This window comes from Scardinius erythrophthalmus (genome assembly GCF_964197995.2).
Source record: "Scardinius erythrophthalmus genome assembly, chromosome: 1".
NCBI classification, from domain to species: domain Eukaryota; kingdom Metazoa; phylum Chordata; class Actinopteri; order Cypriniformes; family Leuciscidae; genus Scardinius; species Scardinius erythrophthalmus.
In genome coordinates, this window is record NC_138221.1 from 17,937,921 (window position 1) to 17,964,117 (window position 26,197).

General features: G+C 38.8%; 1 protein-coding gene across 2 annotated transcripts; it reads right to left on the minus strand.

Moving 5' to 3' along the window:
* Positions 1–1,227: 1,227 nt before the first annotated feature.
* Positions 1,228–25,965, minus strand: LOC308694775 (uncharacterized protein). 2 transcript variants are annotated; one of them, XM_081372507.1, is made up of 5 exons: positions 25,794–25,965; positions 21,184–21,401; positions 9,721–10,816; positions 5,383–5,645; positions 1,228–4,443 (listed from the first exon to the last, which is right to left on the minus strand). In XM_081372507.1, exons 2-4 carry the CDS (start codon positions 21,239–21,241, stop codon positions 5,552–5,554), a joined length of 1,248 nt encoding a protein of 415 aa, XP_081228633.1. In that variant the 5' UTR covers positions 21,242–21,401; positions 25,794–25,965; the 3' UTR covers positions 1,228–4,443; positions 5,383–5,551. The 2 variants fall into 2 exon arrangements, with proteins under 2 accessions (XP_081228633.1, XP_081228634.1); XM_081372508.1 differs by having other exon boundaries at positions 5,383–5,650.
* Positions 25,966–26,197: the final 232 nt, after the last annotated feature.

Genomic DNA, 26,197 nt, shown 5'->3' on the forward strand with positions numbered 1-26,197 from the left:
GGCGAAAAGGGGATGCGGATATCTGCCAGCCAGGTTCAGGAGTTGAGCAGCAGGCTGCTGATGCTGAAGTCATCAATCCCCTCGATTTTTGCACGCAGCCCTCGAGGCCTAGATGAGCTTGAACGATGGAAGGCAACTAAGTTTCGCCAGTTTCTGCTATACACAGGGAAACTGGTGCTGAAAGGTGTCTTAAGAGAGGACCTTTACAACCACTTCCTGACATTGAATGTTGCCTGTTGGGTTGCTGGTGTGTCCAACACTGGTGCAGCAGCACCATGACTATGCTCACCAACTACTACAATACTTTGTAGAGAAAGGCTTTGAACTGTACGGGCCCACTTTCCTGGTTTACAACACACACACCATGCTGCACCTGTCAACAGATGCAGTGTGCTTCAAAGGCCTGGACAACTGCAGTGCTGTCCCGGAACCTCTTTTCTCTCAGCCATGCAGTTCGTTTTTGATTTGGGTGTTCCAATACCACAGGAGGAACACAATGATGAAGAGGATTCCTACAAAAGAACTCTGGAGGAGCGCCATACTAGTAGAGACGGGGCAGATTACAACTTTTATGGCAGTTCTACATCAGGTCTGAAGAAAGGTGAAAATGGATCTGAGGGTTTAAGACCAAGGGGAAAGTCTTAACCTAAAGGCTGAATCGTTTAAAGGCTCACATTTCCCAATGTTTATTTCTAAATAAACACGACAATGTATCAAAGCCTCGATTACCTTGTATATTACATTACGGCACCGTAGCTGCTGTTGTTGTAAAAATAGGCTCATACACCCGTGACTTCCTGTCAGGCAGTAGAAAATGCATCGATGCTTAAAGACTCTGCTTCTGCAATGGAAGGTCTGGACTCTGAATATTAAATGAAGCTGGCAGCTGGGGGCCTAAGTGCAGGACACACCTGACTTTTGAAATGGGAGGTCTGAACTGGGAAGATTACAATGCAGTGTTGTGGTTGTCTCATTTCTAGGTAAATGCATAAAATTATCTCAGGCAGGAATATGTCAGTGGTCATTGAGGTTGTCTATCACTAACTTTTCTTCTTTCTAATCAACAGTATGTCTTACATCGTTGTTGAATTCCTCAGTGAAGGGAGTGTAGCTGTGGTGGCTAAATGTTGGACGTATAAGGAACTAACGGTATTTTATCAGATCATTGGCTATTGACTATTTTCTGGGGGTGTCAGTATGTACTGTACTTTGGAAAATACACAAAATCATCCAATCTGTTTATTATTAGACAAATATTGGAGTTGGGAAACATAAAAGTGTACAAGCCCCCTTGTAATTGCGGGCAGAAAGGAAAGTGGCACTTTACAAGGTAATATTTGATTTGTAACCAAAAAAACAAAAACAAAACAAAAAGAAAAGTCACATACGGCTTTGGAAACATGATCAATCTGTGTTCAATCGGAACATAGAAAGCTGCACTGAAAGTGACTCTCTGTTCAACTCTGAATATTTATCAATCACTGGAGCTTCAACCTCTCCACTCAGAAGTGTTTCTTCCAATTTTTGCAGAGTCAGCAAACCATCCTGGTTAAACCGCTCAGTGAGCTGTGCATCTACAGTATCCAGGGCTTTAAAGAATTCCTCTCTGTAGTGGTCCTTTGCAGATTTAGGCTGATATGCTTCAGCTCCTCCAGTGAAGCATTTTGAGGGTGGTCTGGTCTGTGGAATTGTAATGGGCTTAACACCTAAAGACTGAACCATGGCCATCGCCTCTTCAAACAAAGTTTGGAAGCTTGCCTCATTTCTTTTGTCCATGAGTGAGGTCCTGACAACTTCAACAGCAGCCTTCATGCCAGCAACTGTAGCAGTTCTCTTCTGAAAAGAGATGTTCAGGCATTCAAGCTCATGAACCACTGGTGAGGCAAGTTTTAGACCCAACACTGTTTTACCTTTACAAAACTGACCTAGCAAGCCATTAGCAGTAGATGCTGTGTTTGAGGTACCAGAAGCCATCTCCTCCAAGCTAGCAAGCACTGATCCATACTGTGATAAAACAGCTGTGATGGCTTTGTTCCGTACCGTCCATTTTGTTGGACAGAGCGGATTCTCTGCATGTGCAATCGTTGCATGAATTGCTTTAAACTTCCCTGACTGAGATAACAGGACTCCCAACTGGTTGACCCAATCCAAGAAATCTCTGATTAAAACGGAGGCTAAGTAAGCTTTCTGTGCAATTAAATTAGTACAGTGGGCACCACAGTGAACGTAGAGTGCTTGTGGCTGCTCTTGTTTTATCATTGCCTGTGCCCCAAAATGCTTACCGGACATATTAGCAGCCCCATCATAAGTTTGACCTCGTAAACCATGGATTGGTAAATTTAATCTCAGCAGCACATCCTTAGCAACTTCAGCAAGAATCTTTCCTGTTGTATCTGAGACACCGTACAAACCAATTCATTCTTCATGGGGAATCAGGTCATTGTCAATATAACGCAGGCATATGCTTTCTTGTTCTTGCCCAGATATGTCTTGTGTTCCATCAATGATAATTGCATACTGAAGAATGGGTAGATTCCTGATTGTGTCAGCTATTCCACAAACAATACTGTTGCTCATTGTGGACAGAATTTCATTCTGGATCTCTGGGCTAATGTATTCTTTCTGGGCATCTGTACTAATGGGGGCACATTGAAATAGACACTGAATTATATTTATGTAATATGTCAAATGTAAGTAAAGTCATGAAGCCTACAGCCATGAACCTTTTATGCTTAAAGATTTAACTGATTGAATTATGGTTTTATTGTTAAATTTAAGTTGCTGCCACATTCTTTTTTTGCCCGTGGGATACCATGAAAATTAGTATTAGTTCAATAACTTACCTTTCTGTCAGTTTTCACCTGATAATATAACAGTGATTGAGAATTACATTTGTGTATAGACTCTGAAGTATACAGCGTCTTTATGTCAGGTGCTGTTGCCATGGTGAATCGTAATTTCGGAGCTCCATTGATCACGGCTTGTCACAGTCGTGGTGCACGCGCTTAACTCAGAGTCAACCTACTCAGAGTTGATTTAACTAACTCAATTCAGCTCTTATGACACTGAAAACTCAGTTTCCCATCTCAGGGTAAATCAACTCAAGAGTTCAAGTTTTAACTCGGAGTTGGTTGAACCTCCTTATTGAAACAGGCCCCAGGAGACGTTGGGATATCTTTCAAGCAGAAGTTACTCTTTATTGAGAACTCGCTGTGCGTCGCTGTAGTCATCCAAGTCTAACTCAGGCAGTGTACATTGTAGAGTTTATACCTCTCAAAGGGGGAGGGATTACATGGAGGTGTAGACACTCTGAACAAAGCATGCAAATGAAGTACAGGAGTCAGGCCGTCACCAGAATTTCCTCAGCCCTGATCTCATCAGCATAACAGTGTCATTCAGATGCATAGATCAGTATCTAATCCAATCAGCCTGACTATTCAAAGTCTGGGCCAGGGGCTCCAAGAGCCATTAAAGACAAAGGGTGAGAGTTTCAGTAATCTGACTAATTTACCTTACAATAGAGAGAGCAGGACTGGCATAACCTTAAATACTAAATTAAATTTACTCTACCTTGGTTTTTTCATGTTATGTTATGTAAGGACGTAAGATCAGCAGATCTTAAACAGATTCTTAAATTTGTAATCCCACAGTTACACAGAAGAGACTTTGTTGCTCAGCACATGAAAATGAACTACTTTGATATCAGACTTTGATTAAGTGGTTTCTCCACTGCATGGATCTTCATGTGTCGCTTCAGATGTGTTTTAAAAGAGAAACTTGTCCCGCACTGATCACATGTGTGCGACTTCTCTCTGCTGTGGATCCTCTCATGTCTTTTCAGATGTTCTGAGTGACTGAATCTCTTGTCACAGTGTGAACACTTGTAAGGTTTTTCTCCAGTGTGAATAATCTGGTGCCGTTTTAAATGGCTTGATGAAGAAAAAATATTTCCACACTCAAAGCACACGTACTCTCTCACACCAGTGTGTCTTTTCTGATGTTTATGTAAATATGGAAGCAGTGAAAAACACTTTCCACACACAGAACATGAATGCGGCTTCTCCTTCGTATGAACTGTCTGGTGTTTCTTCAGGTTTGATGCACTAAGAAATGTTTTGCTGCACTGATCACATGTGAACGTCTTCTCTCCAGTGTGGATCCTCATGTGAACATTAAGGGATGAAGAATGACTGAAATCTTTCCCACATTGATCACACGAGAACGGCTTCTCTCCAGTATGAACTCTCATGTGAATCTCAAGACTTTGTTTGGTTGTGTAACTCTTTCCACACTGAGTGCAGGTGAAAGATTTCTTGGCTCTTCTTTTCTTTAAAAATGTCTGTTTAGTCTTTGATTGACTCAAAGGTTTTTCTCCAGGTTTGACATGATGTTCCTCCTCCACTTCACTCAGTTCTTCACTCTCCTCCTTCACTTCCATCAGATCTGACATGAAAAAAAAAAAAATTACATTTAATTTTCAAGAACATCAAAATAATTCAAAGAGAGAAAAATAAAGTGAAAGGACATGAAAGTGAGCCCTGATGTAATAGTAGAAAGTAGACAACTGTTATAAAATACTATGATAATTTGAAGCCTTTTTATAAATTGATTATATGTCCTTGAAACTTTCCATGAATGAGGTAAATTTATCTCCCAGTTATTATTTTAAAAACATTATAGGCACGAATCCCATGTTTCTTTAGCAAGAACTATTAATTTGCTCAATGACACAATTATTTAACATGATATTAACATTAAAATATACAATACTGCCATATTTTGACACCAACTTTGAGATTGATATTTATTTTACTAAACATGTTTTAATTATTAATGGCTTGACTTTTCCTTCCACTGACTTCCATTCATACGCATGTGAAAGTGGGACACCAGAAACACAAGCTCAAGTGAATTACCCAGTGAGAAATAACACAAACGTTTATCATTCAAGTGGAGTGGATTGTTTATTTTTACATTTTTAATTATTATTGTTATATGTTAAATTTATGTTTGCAAAAAAGCTGCCACAGAGTGTGACGTCATTTCACAACCATTGCAGTGTGTGTAGAAATGTCCCATGATAGTGTAGAGCGGCCGCAGCTTTAACTAGTTTTAAATTAACTTTTTATTAGCATTATCTGTGTCCTACATGTTGATCACATTCATCAACCCTGTTACCAAAGTTACTTTAAGAAGAATCTCTATAACTATGAATAACTTGTATGATATTTGACAAATACAACTTTATCAGTAACTTGGTATTTACTTGAAAATTCTGGTAAAGTTGTTGCAAATTGGGAACCAGATATCAAATAAATGTAAAATAAAACAGTTAAAATAGTATTTAGCTTGATCTGATGTTGAACAATAATAAAAACCAACCTCTTTGTTCTTCAGGATTTTCAGTGTGTTTCATTCTGCAGGGTTCTGGATCACTCATGTTCTCACTGTCCTCTTTAATATTGGTAAACTGCTGTGGGAGGAGCTTCACTGATGATGTAATTGCTGTGGGAGGAGCTTCACTGATGATGTGATTGCAGTGGGAGGAGCTTCACTGATGATGTGATTGCAGTGGGAGGAGCTTCACTGATGATGTAATTGCAGTGGGAGGAGCTTCACTGATGATGTGATTGCAGTGGGAGGAGCTGATCTGCCAAAATCAAAAATATCAATTACTGAGTTTGTTTTTATAATAAATGACACTTCTAAACTTGTATGTCTGTCCATCTATTCATTGTACAGTAACTGATTTTTTTGTGTTAATTATAACATTATTCTGCTGCTTCATTAAAACACAGTTATCTAGAAATATAGAAAAGAATATAAATAATTTTAGAATATAAATAAATAGTTAAAATCATAAACACAGAAATAAACATAGTAGCCAACAAATCCCCTCAGTCTGCTGACACCAATGTAATGAGCTTTAAGTGTCAATGTACAGGAGATCTGAAGACATCAGCATAATAAATTAGGTGAAAACAGGAACTATTGTCATGGAATAAAGAGTGTTTTCAGCAGATCTGTTAATATTGATGAGCCTCAGACTATCAACACTCATTCAACAAGCCATTCAGAATCATCAGCAGATCATCTCACTTTATTCTGAGTGTTTGCTGTTAGAAACACATTATTTGAGTCAGGATACATGATAAAGGACTATTAAACTGCTCCATTGAAAGACAATACTGTTAATTCTCACAACATGACATGGATAAAACATCAATAATACAAAAACAATCACTAATGACACTCATTTCATCAACAGATAAATAATGACAGCAGCACAATTTGTCCAAATTAAGTTTGATCATATGATAACTACATTAATCACTATAAAGTTAGATCATTAAAATAATAACATTTTATAAGTGCAGAAACTGAAAATGATCACAAAACTTTTAAAAATAAGAGCACCACAAAGCACTATTGTTCCAAGATTAAAACGCTATTCATATTGTGGCCCTGACACTGTTTATTCTCTGTTGTAAACATGCTTACTTGATTCACCTCAAGGAGCCTGGTGATCCAAAAGGGCAAAACAACTGGAATGTTCAAGGGGAAGTGATCCCGAACATCCAGGGGAACCCAATTAGATGCCTTGGAAAGTGGTATGATGATTCCCTGTCAGACAGGAACAGCATCTCCAGCACCAGAAATCAAGTTGAAGAATGGCTGAAAAAGATTGACAAGTCTGGTCTGCCTGGGAAATACAAGTGCTGGATCTACCAACATGGCCTGCTCCCAAGACTCATGTGGCTTTTCACGGTATATGAGGTGCTTCTATCAACTTTTGAAGAAATGGAGAGGAAGTTCAACAGGCACCTTAGAACAGTGGTTCTCAATTCCAGTCCTCGTGACCCACTGCTCTGCACATTTTGTATGTCTCTCTTATCTGACACACTCAGTTCAGTTCATGGAGTCTCTCCTAATGAGCTGATGATCTGGTTCAGGTGTGCTAAATAAGGGAGACATACAAAATGTGCAGAACAGTGGGTCACAAGGACTGGAATTGAGAACCACTGCCTTAGAAGATGGTTGGGAATACCCCCAAGCTTTACATCCTTGGGGCTCTACATAAGGTCGGGCCAGCTCCAGCTTCCCCTGTCTTTAGTGGTGGAGGAGTTTAAAGCCCTTGCACTGGAAAACAGGGTCTAGGAACAGCACATTTCCAGCAGTGGTCAAAGTCCACCCTTAGGGAGAAGAGAACCATGATCCAGGATGAAGTCCGAAACCTTGAGGAATAAGGGAGAAGAGCAAAATTCATTGGGCTCGCAACCCAAGGTGCCTGGATGAGGTGGAACCTCCCCAAGAGAGCGATCACATGGAGTGAACTGTTGTGTCTGGAGCCCTTCCGTATATCCTTTCTACTCCGAGTAGTGTATGGCACCTTACCAACCCCAGTCAATTTGCACAGGTGGGGGATGAGGGAGGACCCACTGTGCGGGTTGTGTGGTGGGAAAGGAACAATGGCACACATTCTGTCAGGGTGTAAGATTGCATTGACACAGGGAAGATACAGGTGGCGCCATGACAAGGTGTTGGCAGTGCTCGCAGACATCCTGGAGCAAGAAAGGAGGAAGAAACAACCAGCCAAAGTAAGACCAATGCTGAGCACCATCGCCTTTGTGAAAGAGGGCCAAAGACCTGTCGTCCACAGCCAAGCCAGGCATAATCTCCTGCAGTCAGCCCAGGGATGGGAAATGGAGGTTGATCTCGGGAGGAAACTCCACTTCCCCGAGGCAGTATTGTCCACAACTCTAAGGCCCGACATTATTATGTGGTCTCCAGAGGGAAAGAAGATCATTCTGCTGGAGTTGACGGTGCCGTGGGAGGAGGGCTGTGAGGAAGCTGCAGAGAGGAAAAAAAACAAATACCAGCAACTCGTCCAAGACTGCCGGGACAAGGGGTGGACAACATGGCTCATGTCGGTGGAAGTTGTATGTCGAGGATTCCCAGCTCAATCTGTGTGGAAACTATTGACAGGTTGGATTGAGAGGCCTCTTAAGGAAAGCAGCCGTTCGTAGGCTGTGAGAAGCGTCAGAGAGAGCCTCCTGTTGGCTCTGGCACAAGAGAGAGGGCACAAGCTAGAAGCCTGGAGGAGAGGGGCAGTGACCTGGCCTGTCACTTGATGACCCGCCAACTGGAAGGAGTTGTGGTTAAGGGTCGAAAACAGCCAGTGAAGGTTGGAGAACACCTGATGACCTCTCTCCCAGGCCAAGGCTTCATCCATTAGAAATGGGTGTATGGTAGCATCGCAGATGTATTCTACAACCTGCTGTTGGGGGGAGGTGTCCGGGAGGGAAATAGTTGAGAGGGAGAGGCTAAAGACGAAAAAAGGGGAAAAGAGGGGAGGACGGTGAGGGGTGCGGAGAAAAGTTAGTTGAAAGTTACATCGCTTCTTGGGCCTTCTTGTTGTTTGTGGGGACATTTAAGACACCTCCTGGTACCCGTGTTTAGGTTGTTCACGTTCAGGAAATAAACCACAGCTGTTTGGTGCTTGTAAACTCGATCCTCGTCACCTGTCTGCTTCTCTGGGGAAGTCCACAACGTCACAATATAGGCTAGTTGCACGTGGCTGCCATTTTGGATTTCGGATCAGCGAGTGTGCGGGTAGACACTTCCGGTTTCGCATTACGCTCAGTGCAGGGAGCCGGAGAAAGGCTTTTTTTATAGTTGTTTATAGAATCAATTATCACTTAAAATACTACTAAGATCCATATTACTATCACACGAGGCAATGGCAATTAAAAGCACAGATGCATAGTCAGATTAATGAATGAAATACAACTGTTCACAAACAGAAGATTTGACTCATGCTGCATACACATACGCAATGACAATTATGCCTCAGGGTTTCCCGCAGCACTTTGGAACTAAGGCAGCCGCCTAAGCAACACACGCCTGCCGCCTTAACTATGTAAAAAAAAAAAAAAAATGAAGTTGTATTTCTTTATAATGAAGTTGTCTGTATTAAATAGATTGTGTTTAACACACAAAATAGTGATTATCAGTTCAACACAGAGTTATAGAAATTCTACTTGATTAAAAAAAAAAAAAAACTGTGCTGGTATTGGTATCGGATCGGTCGATACTCCGAATTTTTGGTATCGGATCGATTCTGAAAAAATTGTATCGGTGCATCCCTAGAAAAAATACTTTGTCCTTACTCGTGTTTTTTCCCTGTTTCTTTGGGAACCCTAAGTAGCGCCACACATTGCTTTTCAAATTGCCAGGAGTGTAGATTTCAAACTCCTCCTCAGGCGTGGGTGTTGTAGGCGCTGGCGCAGCCATTGATTTGATATACAAAATAGGCGCTAACCAGGACGCTAACGTCACCTACAGGAGCCCAGATGACCAATAATAGCCTTGCTAATAAACTCGCGATTCACAACTTCAGGCGTAAAAAAGCCTCAGAATCTGAATTGAAAACAACGTTTACAAGCAAACACAAAAAAATAATGCCCATAACAGGTTTGAATATTAAAGGCTGCCTAATATTCATTCAAATATCATTATTTTTTTTAAATATTCAAATTATATTCGAATAACGAAGTTCGGAGTCAAAGCCCTAATCTGAACTGACTAATTAGATATTCCTGCTGGTTGAACATGAGTTAATAGATACCAATCAATCAACAAAGTGTCCTGTGCTCACCACACACACGCTATAGGTGGAGATGGGAGATTTGGCTATAGAGTGATGTGTGTCTAACTTACACAGAAGAGACTTGCTCCGTAGAGATGCTCAGTACATAAAGATGAACTAATTGCTGTGATCTCAGACTGTGTTGATGTGGTTTCTCCTCTGCATGGATCTTCATGTGTCGCTTCAGGTGAGTTTTAAAAGAGAAACTTTTTCCACACTGATCACATGTGTGCGACTTCTCTCTGCTGTGGATCCTCTCATGTCTTTTCAGATTTGTTGACTGATTGAATCTCTTGTCACAGTGTGAACACTTGTAAGGTTTTTCTCCAGTGTGAATTCTCTGGTGCAGTTTTAAATGTTCAGCTGTAGTAAAAGTCTTCTCACACTCAAAGCATATGTACTCTCTCACACCAGTGTGAATTTTCTGATGTATCTGTAAAGTTTGCAGTCGTGAAAAACTCTTTCCACATAAAGAACATGAATGTGGCTTCTCCTTTGTATGAACTCTCAGGTGTCTCTTCAGGGCTGATGCATGACGAAAAGTTTTGCCGCATTGATCACATGTGAACGGCTTCTCTCCGGTGTGGATCATCTCATGTGTTTCCAGATAGGATGATCGACTGAATCTCTTGTCACAGTGTGAACATTTGTAAGGTTTTTCCCCAGGTTTGACATGATGTTCCTCCTTCACTTTGCTCAGTTCTTCACTCTCCTCCTTCACTTCACTCAGTTCTTCACTCTCCTCCTTCACTTCACTCAGTTCTTCACTCTCCTCCTTCACTTCACTCAGTTCTTCACTCTCCTCCTTCACTTCTCTCATTTCTTCACTCTCCTCCTTCACTTCACTCAGTTCTTCACTCTCCTCCTTCACTTCACTCAGTTCTTCACTCTCCTCCTTCACTTCTCTCATTTCTTCACTCTCCTCCTTCACTTCCCTCAGTTCTTCACTCTCCTCCTCCACTTCACTCTCCTCCTTCACTTCTCTCATTTCTTCACACTCCTCCTTCACTTCACTCAGTTCTTCAATCTCCTCCTTCACTTCACTCAGTTCTTCACTCTCCTCCTTCACTTCTCTCATTTCTTCACTCTCCTTCACTTCTCTCATTTCTTCACACTCCTCCTTCACTTCACCCAGTTCTTCAATCTCCTCCTTCACTTCCATCAGGTCTGAAATCAAAGAAAGAAATATTAAATATCATGTTCAGAACATCAAAATAATTCAAGGAGAGAAATATAAAGTGAAAGGACATGAAAGTGAGCCCTGATGTAATAGTAGACAACTGTTATAAAATACTATGATAATTTGAAGCCTTTTTATAAATTGATTATATGTCCTTGAAACTTTCCATGAATGAGGTAAATTTATCTTCCAATTTTTATTTTTAAAACATTATAGGCACGAATCCCATGTTTTTTTTAGCAAGAACTATTACATATATTTGCTCAATGACAATTATTTAACAACATATTAACACTAAAATATACAATACTGCCATGTTTTGACACCAACTTTGAGATTGATATTTATTTTACTAAAACGTTTGAATTATTAAGGGCCGTTCACACTAGACTTTTCCTTCCACTGACTTCCATTCATACACATGTAAAAGTGGGACACCAGAAACACAAGCTCAAGTGAATAACCCTGTGAGAAATAACAAGCGTTTAGCATTCAAGTGGAGTGGATTTTTTTTTTTTTTACATTTTGAATTATTATTATTTGTTATATGTTAAATTCATGTTTGTAAAAAAGCTGCTGCAGAATGTGACGTCATTTCACGACCGTTACAGTGTGAGTAGAAATTTCACATGATCAAAGTGTAGAGTGGCCGCAGCTTTAACTAGTTTTAAATTAATAATTTGTATTAGCATTATCTGTGTCCTACATGTTTCACTCAGCCCTGTTACTCCTGACATGATTTTCCTCCTTTTAAAAACAGAGCATTTCTTAAAATTATGACATCATCTGGGCTCTTTCTACTGCATGATGGGAGGACAAGAAAATAATCTCAATCCATTGTCTCAGTTTTACACAAACTGTACAGGGTTTCCCATACATTCATTAATTTGTGGCGGCCCGCCACATATCAACGTTGACCGCCACGGATTGATTCAGATTTTTTAACTATTTAATATGGGTAAAATTGTATTTTATTCGCGCTGATGCCCCCCCTCTCTCTCACAAACTGACAATGGAGGCACGACTAGCCCCTCCTTCTCTTACCGCACGATCTGAATCAAAACATGAGCATGTAGAGGGCGGATTGTTGCCGGTGCTTAATGCTTATTCCCCCAGTGAAGATTCCAGAATCAATCCGGAGTTGAATGGTTAGTATAATGAACACTGTTGCTCAACATAACTCTGAGAAGTTGTCTAGATGTTAAGCGCGGTCACGTTTCATTACAGATTAGCGCAAAACTTTTGCAGCGCGGTTGCGTTTCATTACAGATTCGCGCAAAACTTTTGCGTTTTTTTTTTTTTTAAATATAAATTAACGTTACAACTATTGCGAAATGACGGCGTTTCCATTAACCGATGTTATGCGACTAAAACGTAATTTGTTCCTCTCGCGATCAGTCATTCCAAAAATCATTGCAACGGACGTTGGTAGGTTCATATCACAGCCACCTGACTAGACATTATATTATTATTATCTCCAGGTTCAGTTTGGTGTGTGTTGGTTTTTGTCCACCTCAATCTCCAGGTGTGCGTGTGTGTGTGTCTGAGTCTGTGTGTGTCCACCTCCAGGTCCAGTTTGGTGTGTGTGTGTGAGCCTGTGTGTGTCTGAGTCTGTGTTTGGGTCTGAGTGTGTGTGAAGGTGTGTCTGTGTTTGAATCTGTGTGTGTGAGTCTTTTTGAATGTGTGAGTGTGTGTGAGCCTGTGTTTGAGTGTGTCAGTAAGTTTGTGAGTTTGTGTGTGTGTGTGTCCAGTTCCAGGTTTGTGTGTGAGCAAAATTTGCAACAAAAAGTCTGTGGAGCAGTCATAGCATAGAAATGTAGCAATGGCAAAGTCTTTATATCTGACACTAAGTGTTGGCAATGGGAATGTGTACTTGTCAATAAAAATATATGATATATATATATAAACATTATATAATTATATTATAATGTTTATATATATATATATATATATATATATATATATATATATATATATATATATAATTTATTTATATATATACATGATATGATATATTTAACTTAACCAACCCCCCCCCCCCCCCCCCCAAACACCACACCACCGCAAATAGAATCTAATTCTGTGGGAAACACTGCTGTAGCATTGACTGTATTCTTCAAACCTGTTACCAACGTCACTGTATTCAGGCCATCCTTAAAAATATTTTGGTTTGCCGTAACAGCAAAAAAAAAAAAAAAAAAAAAAAAAAAAAAAAAAAAAAAGAGTAGGTAGGTCGGTCTATATTTTTTTTTTCAAGATTCAATGTAAAAAAAAAGTACAATTTTGGTCATGGTGATTACATAGGTATGAATTTAAACAAATTTGCATTTCGGGACTTAACTGACAGTTTTCCAGAACTTCATATATATATATATATATATATATATATATATATATATATATATATATATATATATATATATATATATATTAAATAATAAGAAAACCTGTATAAACTGAACACCAAAGAATACTATTAGCAATTGAGTGGTGGTGTTGTGTAAATGTAACATGTAAGGGTGCGCTGCCAATAACGCACCTAAAAGCTGTCACAAAGAACTGGGAAAAGTAATGATTATTAATATGTCAAATATATCAAGGAGACATTTCAATTGTTTATTAATAAGTGTTTTCTGTGTCAAAGATGAGGTTGACAATGCTGACTCGCGATCTTCGCAGTGGTGAACGCGCCAGAGAGAAATGCACATTTCATACGGATTACATAAGCAGAGAGCAGTCTGCTTTCTTTAGATTTCAATTGTTTTGTTTAAAAGTACACATTTCATGCTTTCTAAATATATATTTCTCAGGTCTGTGAGGCAAGTAGCTTAAACGCTGACTTTCGGTTCATTTACGAGACGAGCTCCAGTTCACGCGCCGTCGCCTCCGTGTTGTAGGGTTTGAGGGCGAACCAAACACAAATTAATCTTCCACACAGAACTCAACACCCCAGACCCCAAATCACCAATCCAGAACCATAAAATTCAGGCTCCAGCCAGTCTACACTAACCAAAGAAAACCCCCAGCTAAGAACTTTATAGCCATGCAAGCTTCAAAGAGATGAGTCCAACTAAAGGAAGAACATTGTCAATGTTAGATAGCTTGGAAAAAACTGATTGGTTCAGAGATGGCAAAGCTCAGGGCCCGACTAAGATAACGGCAGAGGTTGCTTGATCCCATGACAGATATACAGAACAGACCTCCTTCTTCTTAAAGGGGGGGTGAAACACTCAGTTTCAGTCAATCTCAAGTTAAACCTGAGTACCTATAGAGTAGTATTGCATCCTTCATATCTCCAAAAAGTCTTTAGATTTATTATATTTATAAAGAAAGATAGGCTGTACCGAGTCTTTCCGGAAAAAAAAAACGAGTGGCTGGAGGCGTGCCTTGTGGGCGGAGCGAAAGAATCACAAATGTTGTTTACTTGCTGTGCTTATGCGATAGCTAACAACACACAGACATTTGAAGCAGATTTACTCACCGCCTGCGGTTCCAACGCACGACCGACCGTGAACCTTTATCGTTGGGACTGCTCCATCCTTAAGCATTAGAAGATCTGCAAATCCGGCGTCAAACTGGGCAGCACAGCCGATGACTTCCCTAAAGCCGAGCACAGCGTTTTGATGGGCGTACTGCTTTCGCTCTCTCGCTCTGGTCTACGGGTGGGTGCGCGCGCGCCCTTCTGGGAGAAGTGCCCTTAGGACCCGTATAAGGAAATTCTGCCCCATCTGACGTCACACACGCCCATGCTCGGAAAAAAAACTTTCCGAAACTTGTGACAAACCGGAAGGAGTATTTTTGGCACAGAAATACTTCATCAAACGTACAAATTAATTTTTGAAACTTTGTCCATGTTTAGCATGGGAATCCAACTCTTTAACAGTGTAAAAAACTCAGTATGCATGAAATAGCATTTCAACCCCCCTTTAACCCTCTGGGGTCTGGGCTGTTTTTGGGGCCCTTGAGATGTTCTGACATGCCCTAACATTTGTGCTTTTTTCAGTTACTTATAAACATATTAATGGCAAAGGTGTAAATTCACTCTATAAAGCACAAACAGGGCTACCATAATATGTGAGCCACGTGTATGTACATGTTTTCATTTTTGAGAGAATAATGTTTATGCATTGTTATTGAAAAAAATAAAAAATAAAATTTCTGAAATAAGGCCACAAAACACATAGTAAATATGTGTCAATAAGACTTTTGACTAATGGATGTCCTCGCCTAGAGTTTTTTCTTCAAAATTATGTGAAAATAGTCTTGCTTTATCGTTCACATAAAACCATATATTGATATAAATTGATGTAAAACAGGTTTTGCTTGGAAAGCCAGTATGCGAGGGGGCGTGAACGAGGAGTGGTTTACACCTTAGAATACAATGTCCCACCCACTCTGCATAATGACTCTGCATAATTAGCCATTCATTCAGGTGTGACACTGACTAAGCCACAATGCAAGGACAAAAGATATATTTAGAAGACTTATATTGACCATTTAAGATTTTGCTTACATCTATCTTGTAAATATGTTTTGCTATTTTATTAAAAACTTAGATTAGATTAAAAACTTAGATTAAAAACTAGAAATTGCTAAACAAAAGCTTATTTGACGTGGCAGTATTCTACAGTAAAAACTGTACCCAAATCTAGTCAAGATGTTGTCTTTCATATTTCGCCTGACTGTAACGTTGTTTTCATGAAATATTACGGCATATTGTTAATTTGCAGTTTAATACGTTGCTTATACAAATAGCCTTCATTTTATTTCAACATATTTCAGTCGATTTTTACTCATCTCAGTATAGCAATACAGTTTGCTAAAACATCATCATTCATTCACACACGCGATTTAAATTTAAACTGTCTTTGCCAGCTGTGGTAAACAGTAGGGATGTTGCGGTGACGGATTTTTTCCACCGGTTAATCGACGTGTAAAAAAACCGGTAATCCCGGTGTCACCGGGGTTGCGTGTCGGGGATTTCGGGTGGCCGAAAATGCGCACGTGCACACGTCTCAATTTACTTTCACTTTAATTAGCGGCAATTCAGTAGCATTTGTTTGAATTAATCATGGGTTAATTTATTTTATTCTTAATAAAAATACACAAAACAATAAGACACTCGCTTGTATTACACACATCTTTATTGCAAAAATGAATAATAACTTAACACACCATGTAAAAACTAAACAAAAGCACTTATGAAACACCTTTAAAGTGCATTTATTAACAAAACGAACCACTGCACACATCGTGCAAGTATCAAACAAGAAATTATATTAAAAAAAATCACTATTCGTTAAATAAAGTGCCTGCCTTTTTCAGCTAAAAAAAAAAAAAAAAAAAAAACACAGCACAACCATCGAATATGAAACGAACGAACATCAAAAACTTCGTTAAATAAGGTAGCCTACCCGAATAATCACTGGACACTTAAGTGCAAAAAAAAGCTAATATAAAAATTAAACTCACGTTTGCATTTCTCTTTGAAACCAGATCTTCCGCCATCCTTTGCCAGTTAGCTCGCCTCACTCTCCTCAAATGATAAATGAAATCGGACACCTGCTGCTTTACTGCGGCGCTCGTTCCGCTTACGCTAAATTAAGAAGGCACATAGTCACTAACTGAATTAAGTGCTTTATTACTATAGGCTAAAACTTCAACACGATGGGGACAGTGCCGGTGGTCAAGTGCTATGACCGGTAGGTGGGTTAAACACCGTGTATCACCGGTAACACCGACTATCGCAACAAGCCTAGTAAACAGTGCGCATCTCTGCCGTTCATTCATTCATAAACAGAAACCCACGTGAAGAAATTCATGAAGGAAAAAAAACTTACTAGTATTCCTCAGCTCGCTCCTCGATATACCCGCACTTCTGAGGGAAATTTTCCATTATTATTGTTATTCCTCACAGCGCTGCAAGACGGTGTAAACAAGTAATGATCTGAATAAACTTGTGTGTTTTCTCGAGCTGATATGAGGGCGTTCACAGGATTGCCTCAGCCATTTGCGTTTGAATAGCGCACGTGGGCGGAGTCACATTACATCTGAATCAGCTGTAATTAGGTCGACTGGAATCGCTCTCTTTTAATACAGATTTCACAAGATGAGAATATTTGTTTTTTATATAAATTACTTCATTTAACTTAAAGCTTCATGCCTGTGTGTCTGTATGTCTGTTTGACTGAGTATTCGCTGAGCTACAGTTCATTTTCGGACGCGTTTCAGAATGGACTTTACTGGCAGAGAGAAGGCAGAACTCGCTTCGTGTTTATTTTTCTTTATTTGTCAAAAAGCACAACACTTTGTTTTTATTGTGAGTATACACAAAAATAATACACATTTAACAGAATCGATTGATGTATGAAACTCCTAGGGAAAATCAAAGTCAACAGAGTATTTATGAGTTTCTTTTACACTGATAAAAAAAAAGTGAGCTGGTATCGCCGGCGATACCGTCGACCTCAGGGGGTTAAGGAACTCTGAACGACCCTAGGGTTGAAATCCTAGGGTTAAAACCACAGAGACTGAGACTTTACCTATAAAAATACATAAAATCATCCCAAAACAATTCTTGATGGATTTATAATCAAACATCGTTCAACTACATAATTCTATATTGTGTCTACAACCTATATGTGTGTCTAATATGCTTAGATCCCATATATAAGTCATGTAATTGTTATAACTATTAGATGTTTGAATGAAAGTGTCTCGTTTCCTATCAGTACGATCGTATGTTCTTGATTCAAAAGATGGCTTGATTAAAATCAGTGTAAAATGTGTTGTATTCTTATAATAATAATGATGTGAATAGTAATAAACTGTGGCCTCTGCTCGTGCTGGAGAGTAAAGTGATCACAGATAACGCATGATTTACGATGAGAAGTGAAGAAAAAAACACCTCTCAAATAAAGACAGTGTCTAATTGGTCAGAACTCATCCAGAAGGGTGGACAAACATACGATTTTAAAATCTTACGGTACGTTCACACGGGGCGTCAGCGTCAATGCTTCCCATTGACTTTGAATGGGTGACGTCAAGCGTTGCCGAAAAGAATTGTGGATCCGTCGGCGGTGCTTCACTGGCGTTGCTCGCGGCAGAAGTTGAGAATTTTTCAACTTCTGCCGCGAGCAACGCCAGTGAAGCGCCGCAGACGGAAGCGTCAGCCAATAGGATCGCTCTATGCAAATACAGTAGCCAGGCGGCAGCCAATCACGTTCATCCTGTTCAAGAGCAGCAAACTGAGGATACATTTTAAATTTCATTGGCTGACGCTGCTATGACCATGGCGTCAGTGCCAAACTTCAGCCACGCCTTCCGTCAAGCATTGACGCTGACGCCCCGTGTGAACGTACCGTTAGGACCCGAACAAAGCTTTGGAAAAGTAGATTCAAAAAGCGATCATGGAGAAGCCATGACGGAGTAGCCAGACAGACGAGTAACCATGTAGACGAGCAGATGAAAGAACCCAAATCAAGATCAGAAGAACATGGGTTAAACAGCTTCATTCAAGCCATCTAACAACTCTCGTCTCAATTTTCTTTCTTTTCTTAGTTCTTTTCTTTTCCGTTGTGAGTCTCGGTTCTAAGTTAAGTTTTGCGGCAAAGTTTTGGTCCTCGATTCGACTGCAAATATATTCTTATGCTTATATCATCAGCGGTTCCAACTTCAAAGACTTTCCATCCATCCGTCAGCACACCATGTGATTGGCCGCCCCAGACATATATCCAGGCACGAGGAGACAGCCCGCCAATCAACAAACTCAGGAAACCCCCTTTCACTGACAAAAGGGAATTCCCAAAGGAGAGCAAAGACAAGTAGCCTCCAGACTCTTAAGCTGAACTGGTGTAATTGATATAGATTTAATAACCTGCCTAAGAAAGGATAGAAGGGTTAAATTAATGATTGATGGTTCATTCAGGTCATGTCTTATAGGTGCATAGAATCTTGAGATTTCATCATCTCACTCTTAAAACTCATTCATTCCTCACTGTCTCTCTTTCTGCAACTCGTATGAATTTGTGTGTTTGTGTTAGATATTAGTTTTATGTTTTAGAATAATCAATAACGTCTTGTTTGTATTTTAAAGAGAAGTGTTACTTGTGTCATGTGCTTACAAATTTAATGTCTTAGGCGCCATTCACATATTGCGCCTAAAAACGCGTAGAAAACGTAGGCGCACCGCATTCTCCTTTTTCCAAAGCGCTAGGGCGGTTGCGCTCCGGAGGTGACTGTCGTTGCTAAGCAACCATCAGCTGCGCTCTCCGTTACAGCAAGGAAATTTCAGCAAGTCATAAAGTTCAGGAAATCCCTGGACCGCAATGATGAGCTGCCTCCTCCATTTTTCTGCTGAGGTTTCAAAGTAACAGAAAAGGGGAGGAAGCTGATTGGTTGGTTCTTGTCACGTGTCCTACGGTGCGCTTGCGGCATTCTGCAAATATTCTGAAAAGTTGAGATGTTTTTATCTCAATGCGGCACGGACGCGCTTGGAATAAACGAGCGCGTCGCACCGCGACCGCGTCGCTTCCATTATGAGCGCGCATACCGCGTGCCTACATTTGAAATAACAAACTTGAGCGCGCAAAAGACGCGATATGTGAACAGGCCCTTAAACTGCTGATATAAGTTAGTTACCATGCTAATAAATAGTGTTTCACTATAGTTTGGATATTTATATCCGCTGCAGAGCTGATAGTTACGGCCGGTTCAAATGAATGCTGGACGAGTCATTAGCATAGCCGTAATAAGTGATTCTTTCGAATTCCCTATAAATTAATTAATAATTCCTTTTGAGCTAAATTGACCTGTCAGAATCACTACACTGTCCTGATTAGATTGCCTGCTATATTTAGCTCTTATTTATTAAATCCAGAAAATTGGTCAAAATCATGTGCCCACTCCATTTGTCTCCACGATATTTTCGGGATCATCTTATCTTATTCATGCTTTTCACTTTTCATATAATCAACATGAAGTTTTAAAAAAATATTATTTTATTTAAACATGAATATGAAACTAAATAGTTTTTCAATGACTGGGCTACAACACATAGGCCTATTAGCCTACAGTACAGAGAAATTTAATGTCGGAGCGTCTTGCCGGTGAGCATGTGGGGGAAGAGATACGATTTTCGATCAATCATCGAATATTATTTTGATTGATATGCCAATCTTTTATATTTGGTGTTTTAAATGCCTGTTTGAGGTCTCTGTGAAAGTTTTAAAGCAGTCTTGTAGTGCCGCTTTCAGAGCGCTCACGTCCGTAACATTGTTTCTTCCTCATAAATGCGAACATGAAAAATAAAATAAAATGAATATATTATGTTCTGTGGAGAGCCGACCCTTCTTTATCTTTATTCTTTATTACTTTTGGTTTGCACAGTTTAATTCATAGAATTACTAAAACATATTTTACCACCTAAAAGTTAAAGATTTTTTTTGTGTCACGTCCGGACAGTTACACAAGTGTATTTCCCTCATATTAAATATAAAACGCATGTGTATACTGATATTTTTCTAACGTTTGAACTCCTTTATTAAGGAAAATAAAAAAATAAACTAATAAAATAACTAAATAAATAAATAAATAAAAATAAACAAATAAACTCTCTTTATTTCTGAAATTTTACATTTCAAGTTTTGACTGCAAATGTCACGTCCATATGCTGAAACTGCCCAATAGTAATGTAAAGATGTAGCATGGGATCTGGACGGGAAGGATAACTCTGGGAGTTGGAAAGGGTTGGTGGCCCTGAGAGTCGCGATTTCGGTTTCATTTCGCATACGTTTGTATGTAGGCCTATGGGCAATTTATATTCACAATACTTACTAATTAATTATTATTTTATTGCATTTGTATTATTGTTTGAAGTGTAAAAAAAAAAAAAAAGGTCTGTCTTAACGCAAGTTTACAACCGGCAAGTTGGTCGGACTAAAAGGAAAAAAAAATTAATTGAGTCAGACCTAAATTGACGGACGGTTACGGCAAGCAAGAATATTTTTAAGGATGGCCTCATCAACCCTGTTACAACTTTATCAGTAACTTTACTGATTATTCCTAAACATGTTGAAAATGACTAGAATTCTGGTAACGTTGTTGCAAATTGTGAACCAGATATAAAATAAATGTAAAATAAAAAAGTTAAAATAGTATTTAGTTTGATCTGATGTTGAACAATTAATATAAACATTTCTCAAACCTCCCTTTACTGAACATTTGTTGAAGAAAACCCCAGAACATTCTGTACCATTTCATAGTTTATCTGCATATCTAAAAGTGATGAAGTGCTTGAATGTTTCTAACATGAATGTTCTTCAGCATCATGAATGAATGAAGAATAAACACCAACCTCTTTGTTCTTCAGGATCTTCAGTGTGTTTCATTCTGCAGGGTTCTGGATCACTCATGTTCTCAATGTCCTCTTTAATAAACTCAGTCTTTACAGATTTCAGCTCTTCCTGATGCTCTGATGCTCGTCTTCACTTGTAGCTGATGGGAGTATTCCAGCATTTATTGGAGAATTGCAGTGGGAGGAGCTTCACTGATGATGAATTACAGTGGGAGGAGCTTCAATGATGATAAGGTAAGAAAAACAGATAAAAATCATAAACACAGAAATAAACACACAAGAGTAACCAACAAATCCCCTCAGTCGGCTGACACCAATGAAATGAGCTTTAAATGTACATTTACAGGAGATCTGAAGACATCAGCATAATAAATGAGGTGAAAACAGGAACTATTGTCATGAAATAAAGAGTGTTTTCAGCAGATCTGTTAATATTGATGAGCCTCAGACTATCAACACTCATTCAACAAGCCATTCAGAATCATCAGCAGATCATCTCACTTTATTCTGAGTGTTTGCTGTTAGAAACACATTATTTGAGTCAGGATACATGATAAAAGCCTGTAAAACTGCTATATTGAAAGACAATAACAGTTACTATTGCTTCTCACAACACGACAAGGATAAAACATAAAAATAAAAACAAACACTAATGGCATTAATCTTAAAAAAACACCTCATCTAAGTAACTACAGCAGTAGGCTATAATGTCAATATCTAAAATATATTTAGATTTTCTAGTAACTAGATGCATTGCACTGCACTATGCATCTAAAAAAGTAATCATAAGCTCAATGTGAAGTATTTAGCCGTATCTGTTCCCGCATTTTAACAACGTAAACCACATTTGATCTGCCAAAAATGTCAAAAAGCATAAATAAAACAGCAGCAGCATCAATTCCCCCACAAATCTCAAACTTTAACTTTTGACTTGACATTCAGTAACAGTTCTCACACAAACATCGAGACAATCACACAAACGAACACAAAATCGCTCAGGTCTGAATGAACTCAACATATTCTCCTCATGCTCGCTGCTGCTGCACTAAATGTTTATTTCAGAAGGAAGACGCCAGAAAAGACGCACAAGTATCGCTGTGATCGATGAAAACACTACAGAAAGGAGTCTGTCGCTTAATCAAACTGTATAAAGTGTGTGTGATGGAGTGTAAATATGAGAAATACCGTGAACTGCTCTCCTCCCCTCAAAATACTCGGGACTCATAAATTTTGGGGCATCTCGCCCGGGGGGCGGGGTTACGTCCTGCGTCACATCTCTAATGCGGGTTCTCGTCGACCAGGGTCAGCGCGCACACAGGCAGGCACAGAACTAGCTAGCGAACCTAGGTCTTAAATCTAATAAGTTATGTTTTTTACAACACGTTTTTTGATGGAAAAGTGATGTTTAATTTCCATAGTCTTTGTTTTGAACGAAAGCGAAATCAGGAATCGCGGTCTTTCAGTTTGTTTATCGTTGCCTAGCTACCAGGGTTGTACAAGATGTTTTTTTTTTTTTTTATTGCATTACAATATAAATCAATACAATGGAAATAACACAAAACAATGAACATGAACATGTGGGGATACAGAGAAAATGAAAGTAAATAATAACAGTAAATAAAATACAATTACAATTTACATAAAACTTGTTCTATAATACAGGATGTTTTCAAAGCTTTTTTATTGGAGGGGATTTTTTGAAGTGAAGACAATAATAACTAAATCATAAGCAAAAATTTTGCAACTAGGTTTGAATTTAAGGTATCTTGCTTTGTGGATGTGGTATTTTCCCATCATACAGAACAAGTTTAATATATCATCTAGCTTTTTATTTTCAGAGACATCAGAGTGAAAAATAACTTTACTGACAGAAATATTACATAACTGATGAAATGCAAGAAATATGGAAGCTGAAATTTGAAGCCAAAATTGTTTAGTATAAGAACATAAGTAAAATAAGTGTAAAATAGATTCTTCCTCCTCTTGGCAAAAAGAGCATAGTGGGGAAATATTACTGTAAAATTTACTTAGATATTTATTACAAGGGTAATAACGGTGAATATTTTTTAAAATGGATTTCTTCTATTTTATTATGAAACAAAAATGTGTTTGGCACTGTCCATACCTTATGAAAAGTGATATTTGGGAAAAGCGCTAACCATTTCTGTTGTACAAGATGTGCTGTAGCCTTAATTACAATGGCCAAGTCGCGTTTCATATTAACAGATGAATAGGCTTCGGCTTCGCTCAGTTTATTAAATACATCCAACCTGAAATGTCTCTTACAAACTATGATGGGACAATGAATCAATACACTGACATGGCAATGCTAGACAGATAGTCTACTTTGTTTGCACAGTCCTACCGTGATTTTCAGGTTGGATGTATTTAATAAACTGAGCGAAGCCTATTCATCTGTTAATATGAAACGCGACTTGGCCATTGTAAATAATTAAGGCTACAGCACATCTTGTACAACCCTTGGTAGCTAGGCAACGATAAACAAACTGAAAGACCGCAATTCCTGATTTCGCTTTCGTTCACTAAACAAAGACTATGGAAATTAAACATCACTTTTCCATCAAAAACGTGTTGTAAAAAACATAACTTATTAGATTTATGACCTAGGTTCGCTAGCTAGTTCTGTGCCTGCCTGTGTGCGCGCTGACCCTGGTCGAAGAGAACCCGCATGAGAGAAGTGACGCAGAACGTAACCCCGCCCCCCGGGCGAGATGCCCCAAAATTTATGAATCCCCAAAATACTCGACGCTGAAACTAGTAACTACTTCTTCTTCTTCTGTTTTTATCTGGCGGTTGACAACTTGTTGTTGTATTACCGCAACCTCTGGACTGGAGTATACCCACAGCTTATTTTCTCAATACTTTTAAATTCTTTTTAAAAGCCGTGTATTCTTTAAAAAAGAAAACAAAATTTGACACATCTTATCAGAACTTCAATGTAAAATATTTCTATAATTAAATATAATTTCATTGGCTTCTACTTGCTCAATAAACCTTTCCCTCTCATGCTTATATTTCTGACAATAAAACACTAGGCCTACATGCTCTCCAGTTTCTGGGTTATTTCCAAGACAATACTCACAGATACCCTCAGCATGCTTTTTCATTAAAAATAATGTACTGTTAAGTACAATCCTCAGCCTGGACAACACCACTTCTTCATGTCTAGCTCTACCTGACACTGCAATCTTATTTAGGCCTACTTTAGACTGTAAATTAAAAAGATGTCTCCCACTTGATTAATTTTCCCAACATCGTTGCCATATTTCAAAAGTTCTTGTTTCAAATTTCAATAATACTCTTAAAGGAGAACTCCGGTCAATTTTAACATTGAACTCATTTTTTTGTACATTTGGAGTGCTGTCAATACAGAGAACAACGACAAAAATCGTTGTTGCCTACACCGTGTTATCCTCTTTAAAATTTGCACCCTGTTGACTTCAATGGGGCAAGTACTAAACCTGCTTTTAGCCTCTTAACATCCTTGATGTGTCATTACAAGTGCACAGAAAATGTGAGTGATTCCTTCAGAGTGAACACGAGTGAATCTGACTGCAGTAGATGTGAAAGATATGAATAAAAATGATGTTATTTAAGCCAGCACAAATACCAGTGTTTACATCCTGTTTTCGGTTGAAGTCCAAAGTAGTCGATTGCCGAGTTCAGGCGCGTGATCATAGGTAACTAAACCTATGCGCGTGAACTCGGCAATCGACTTCTACAGCACTCCAAATGTACAAACAAATGAGCTCAATGTTAAAATTGACCGGAGTTCTCCTTTAAGCTTTAAAGGACTATAGATTGAGTATAAGTTTCTGTTGCGCTTTCATATTTAAAAACTGAAATGCCTTTTATTTAACAAAATTGTTTCTGGGAAATGAAGTTTTAAAGAGGTTTTTTTTTTTGTCAAATATTATTCATGTATATTTGTTTAATATTCCTAGATTTATTTGTTGCACTGTTTCTTATACAGTTATATTTCAAAACTAAAATTTACAATTTTATTAATTTTTTTTTTATAAAATACCCTTTTCAGTGTTAGATTTGTGGCTGTGGCTAAATAATATATTACTATCAAATGCTATGTCAGATAGGCTAATACAAATGCTCTAGTTTACCTGTTTGTCTTAATGTGAAGAGGTTATGTCTACGGCATAAAATAATTCTATCATGGCCACAGGTAACGTTATATCAAACATGGTTCACTGTGTAAACATTTTGTTTACTGTCCATAGTTCTGACAACAGATATTTGATTACATATGTTTTTTTAGAGAGAGAGAGAGAGTGTGTGTGTGTGTGTGTGTGTGTGTGTGTGTGTGTGTGAGAGTGAGTGAGTGAGTGAGTGAGAGAGAGAGAGAGAGAGAGAGAGAGAGAGAGAGAGAGAGAGAGAGAGAGAGAGAGAGAGAGAGAATCAAATAATCCATTCTAGGATTGTAATATTATGAGTTAGAACGATTGTATGAACGTTTTGCGTGTTTTAACATAAACAGTAGCATTAGCATAAGCAGTAACTTAGCATTTGCAAATAACAGTGTATATAAAGAGAATGAGACATCTACAAAAAAACAACAACAACAAAAAACATACCACTCTGAAACGTCCTGAAAAAGCCGTTCGTGAGCAAGTTCTGCTCGATTCCTCTCCACTAATATTCTCTAAATCTGATTCGGGATGAAATCGATGAATTGAAGGCAATATTGACGCCTGTGTTTACATTACACCGGAGCACATGCAACTGCTGTTATGGACGTTTCCGGACAGCGTGAACTAGGCGGTAAGCGAATCACAACACACTGGGCCAAGCTGACCAATCAGAGCCCGTCGTGTATTTCTGAGGGAGAGGCTTCTTATAACCAGGAAATCATCAGATCGGTTTACATCTTAAAGAAAGCCAACTAGCAAGAAGAATTTAGTTATTTATTTATTTAATAATATTATTACAAGTTTGAGGAGCTATAAGAGTGGAAGCTGGAGGAGCTGAACACGCAGCG

Coding starts and splice junctions, on each gene's coding strand:
- LOC308694775 (XM_081372507.1), bottom strand. CDS start 21,241: ATGAGTGATCCAGAACCCTGCAGAATGAAACACACTGAAGATCCTGAA. Junction 10,817..21,183: donor AGATCCTGAAGAACAAAGAG/GTTGGTGTTTAT, acceptor CTTTGATTTCAG/ACCTGATGGAAGTGAAGGAG. Junction 5,646..9,720: donor ACGGAGCAAGTCTCTTCTGT/GTAAGTTAGACA, acceptor TTGGCAGATCAG/CTCCTCCCACTGCAATCACA.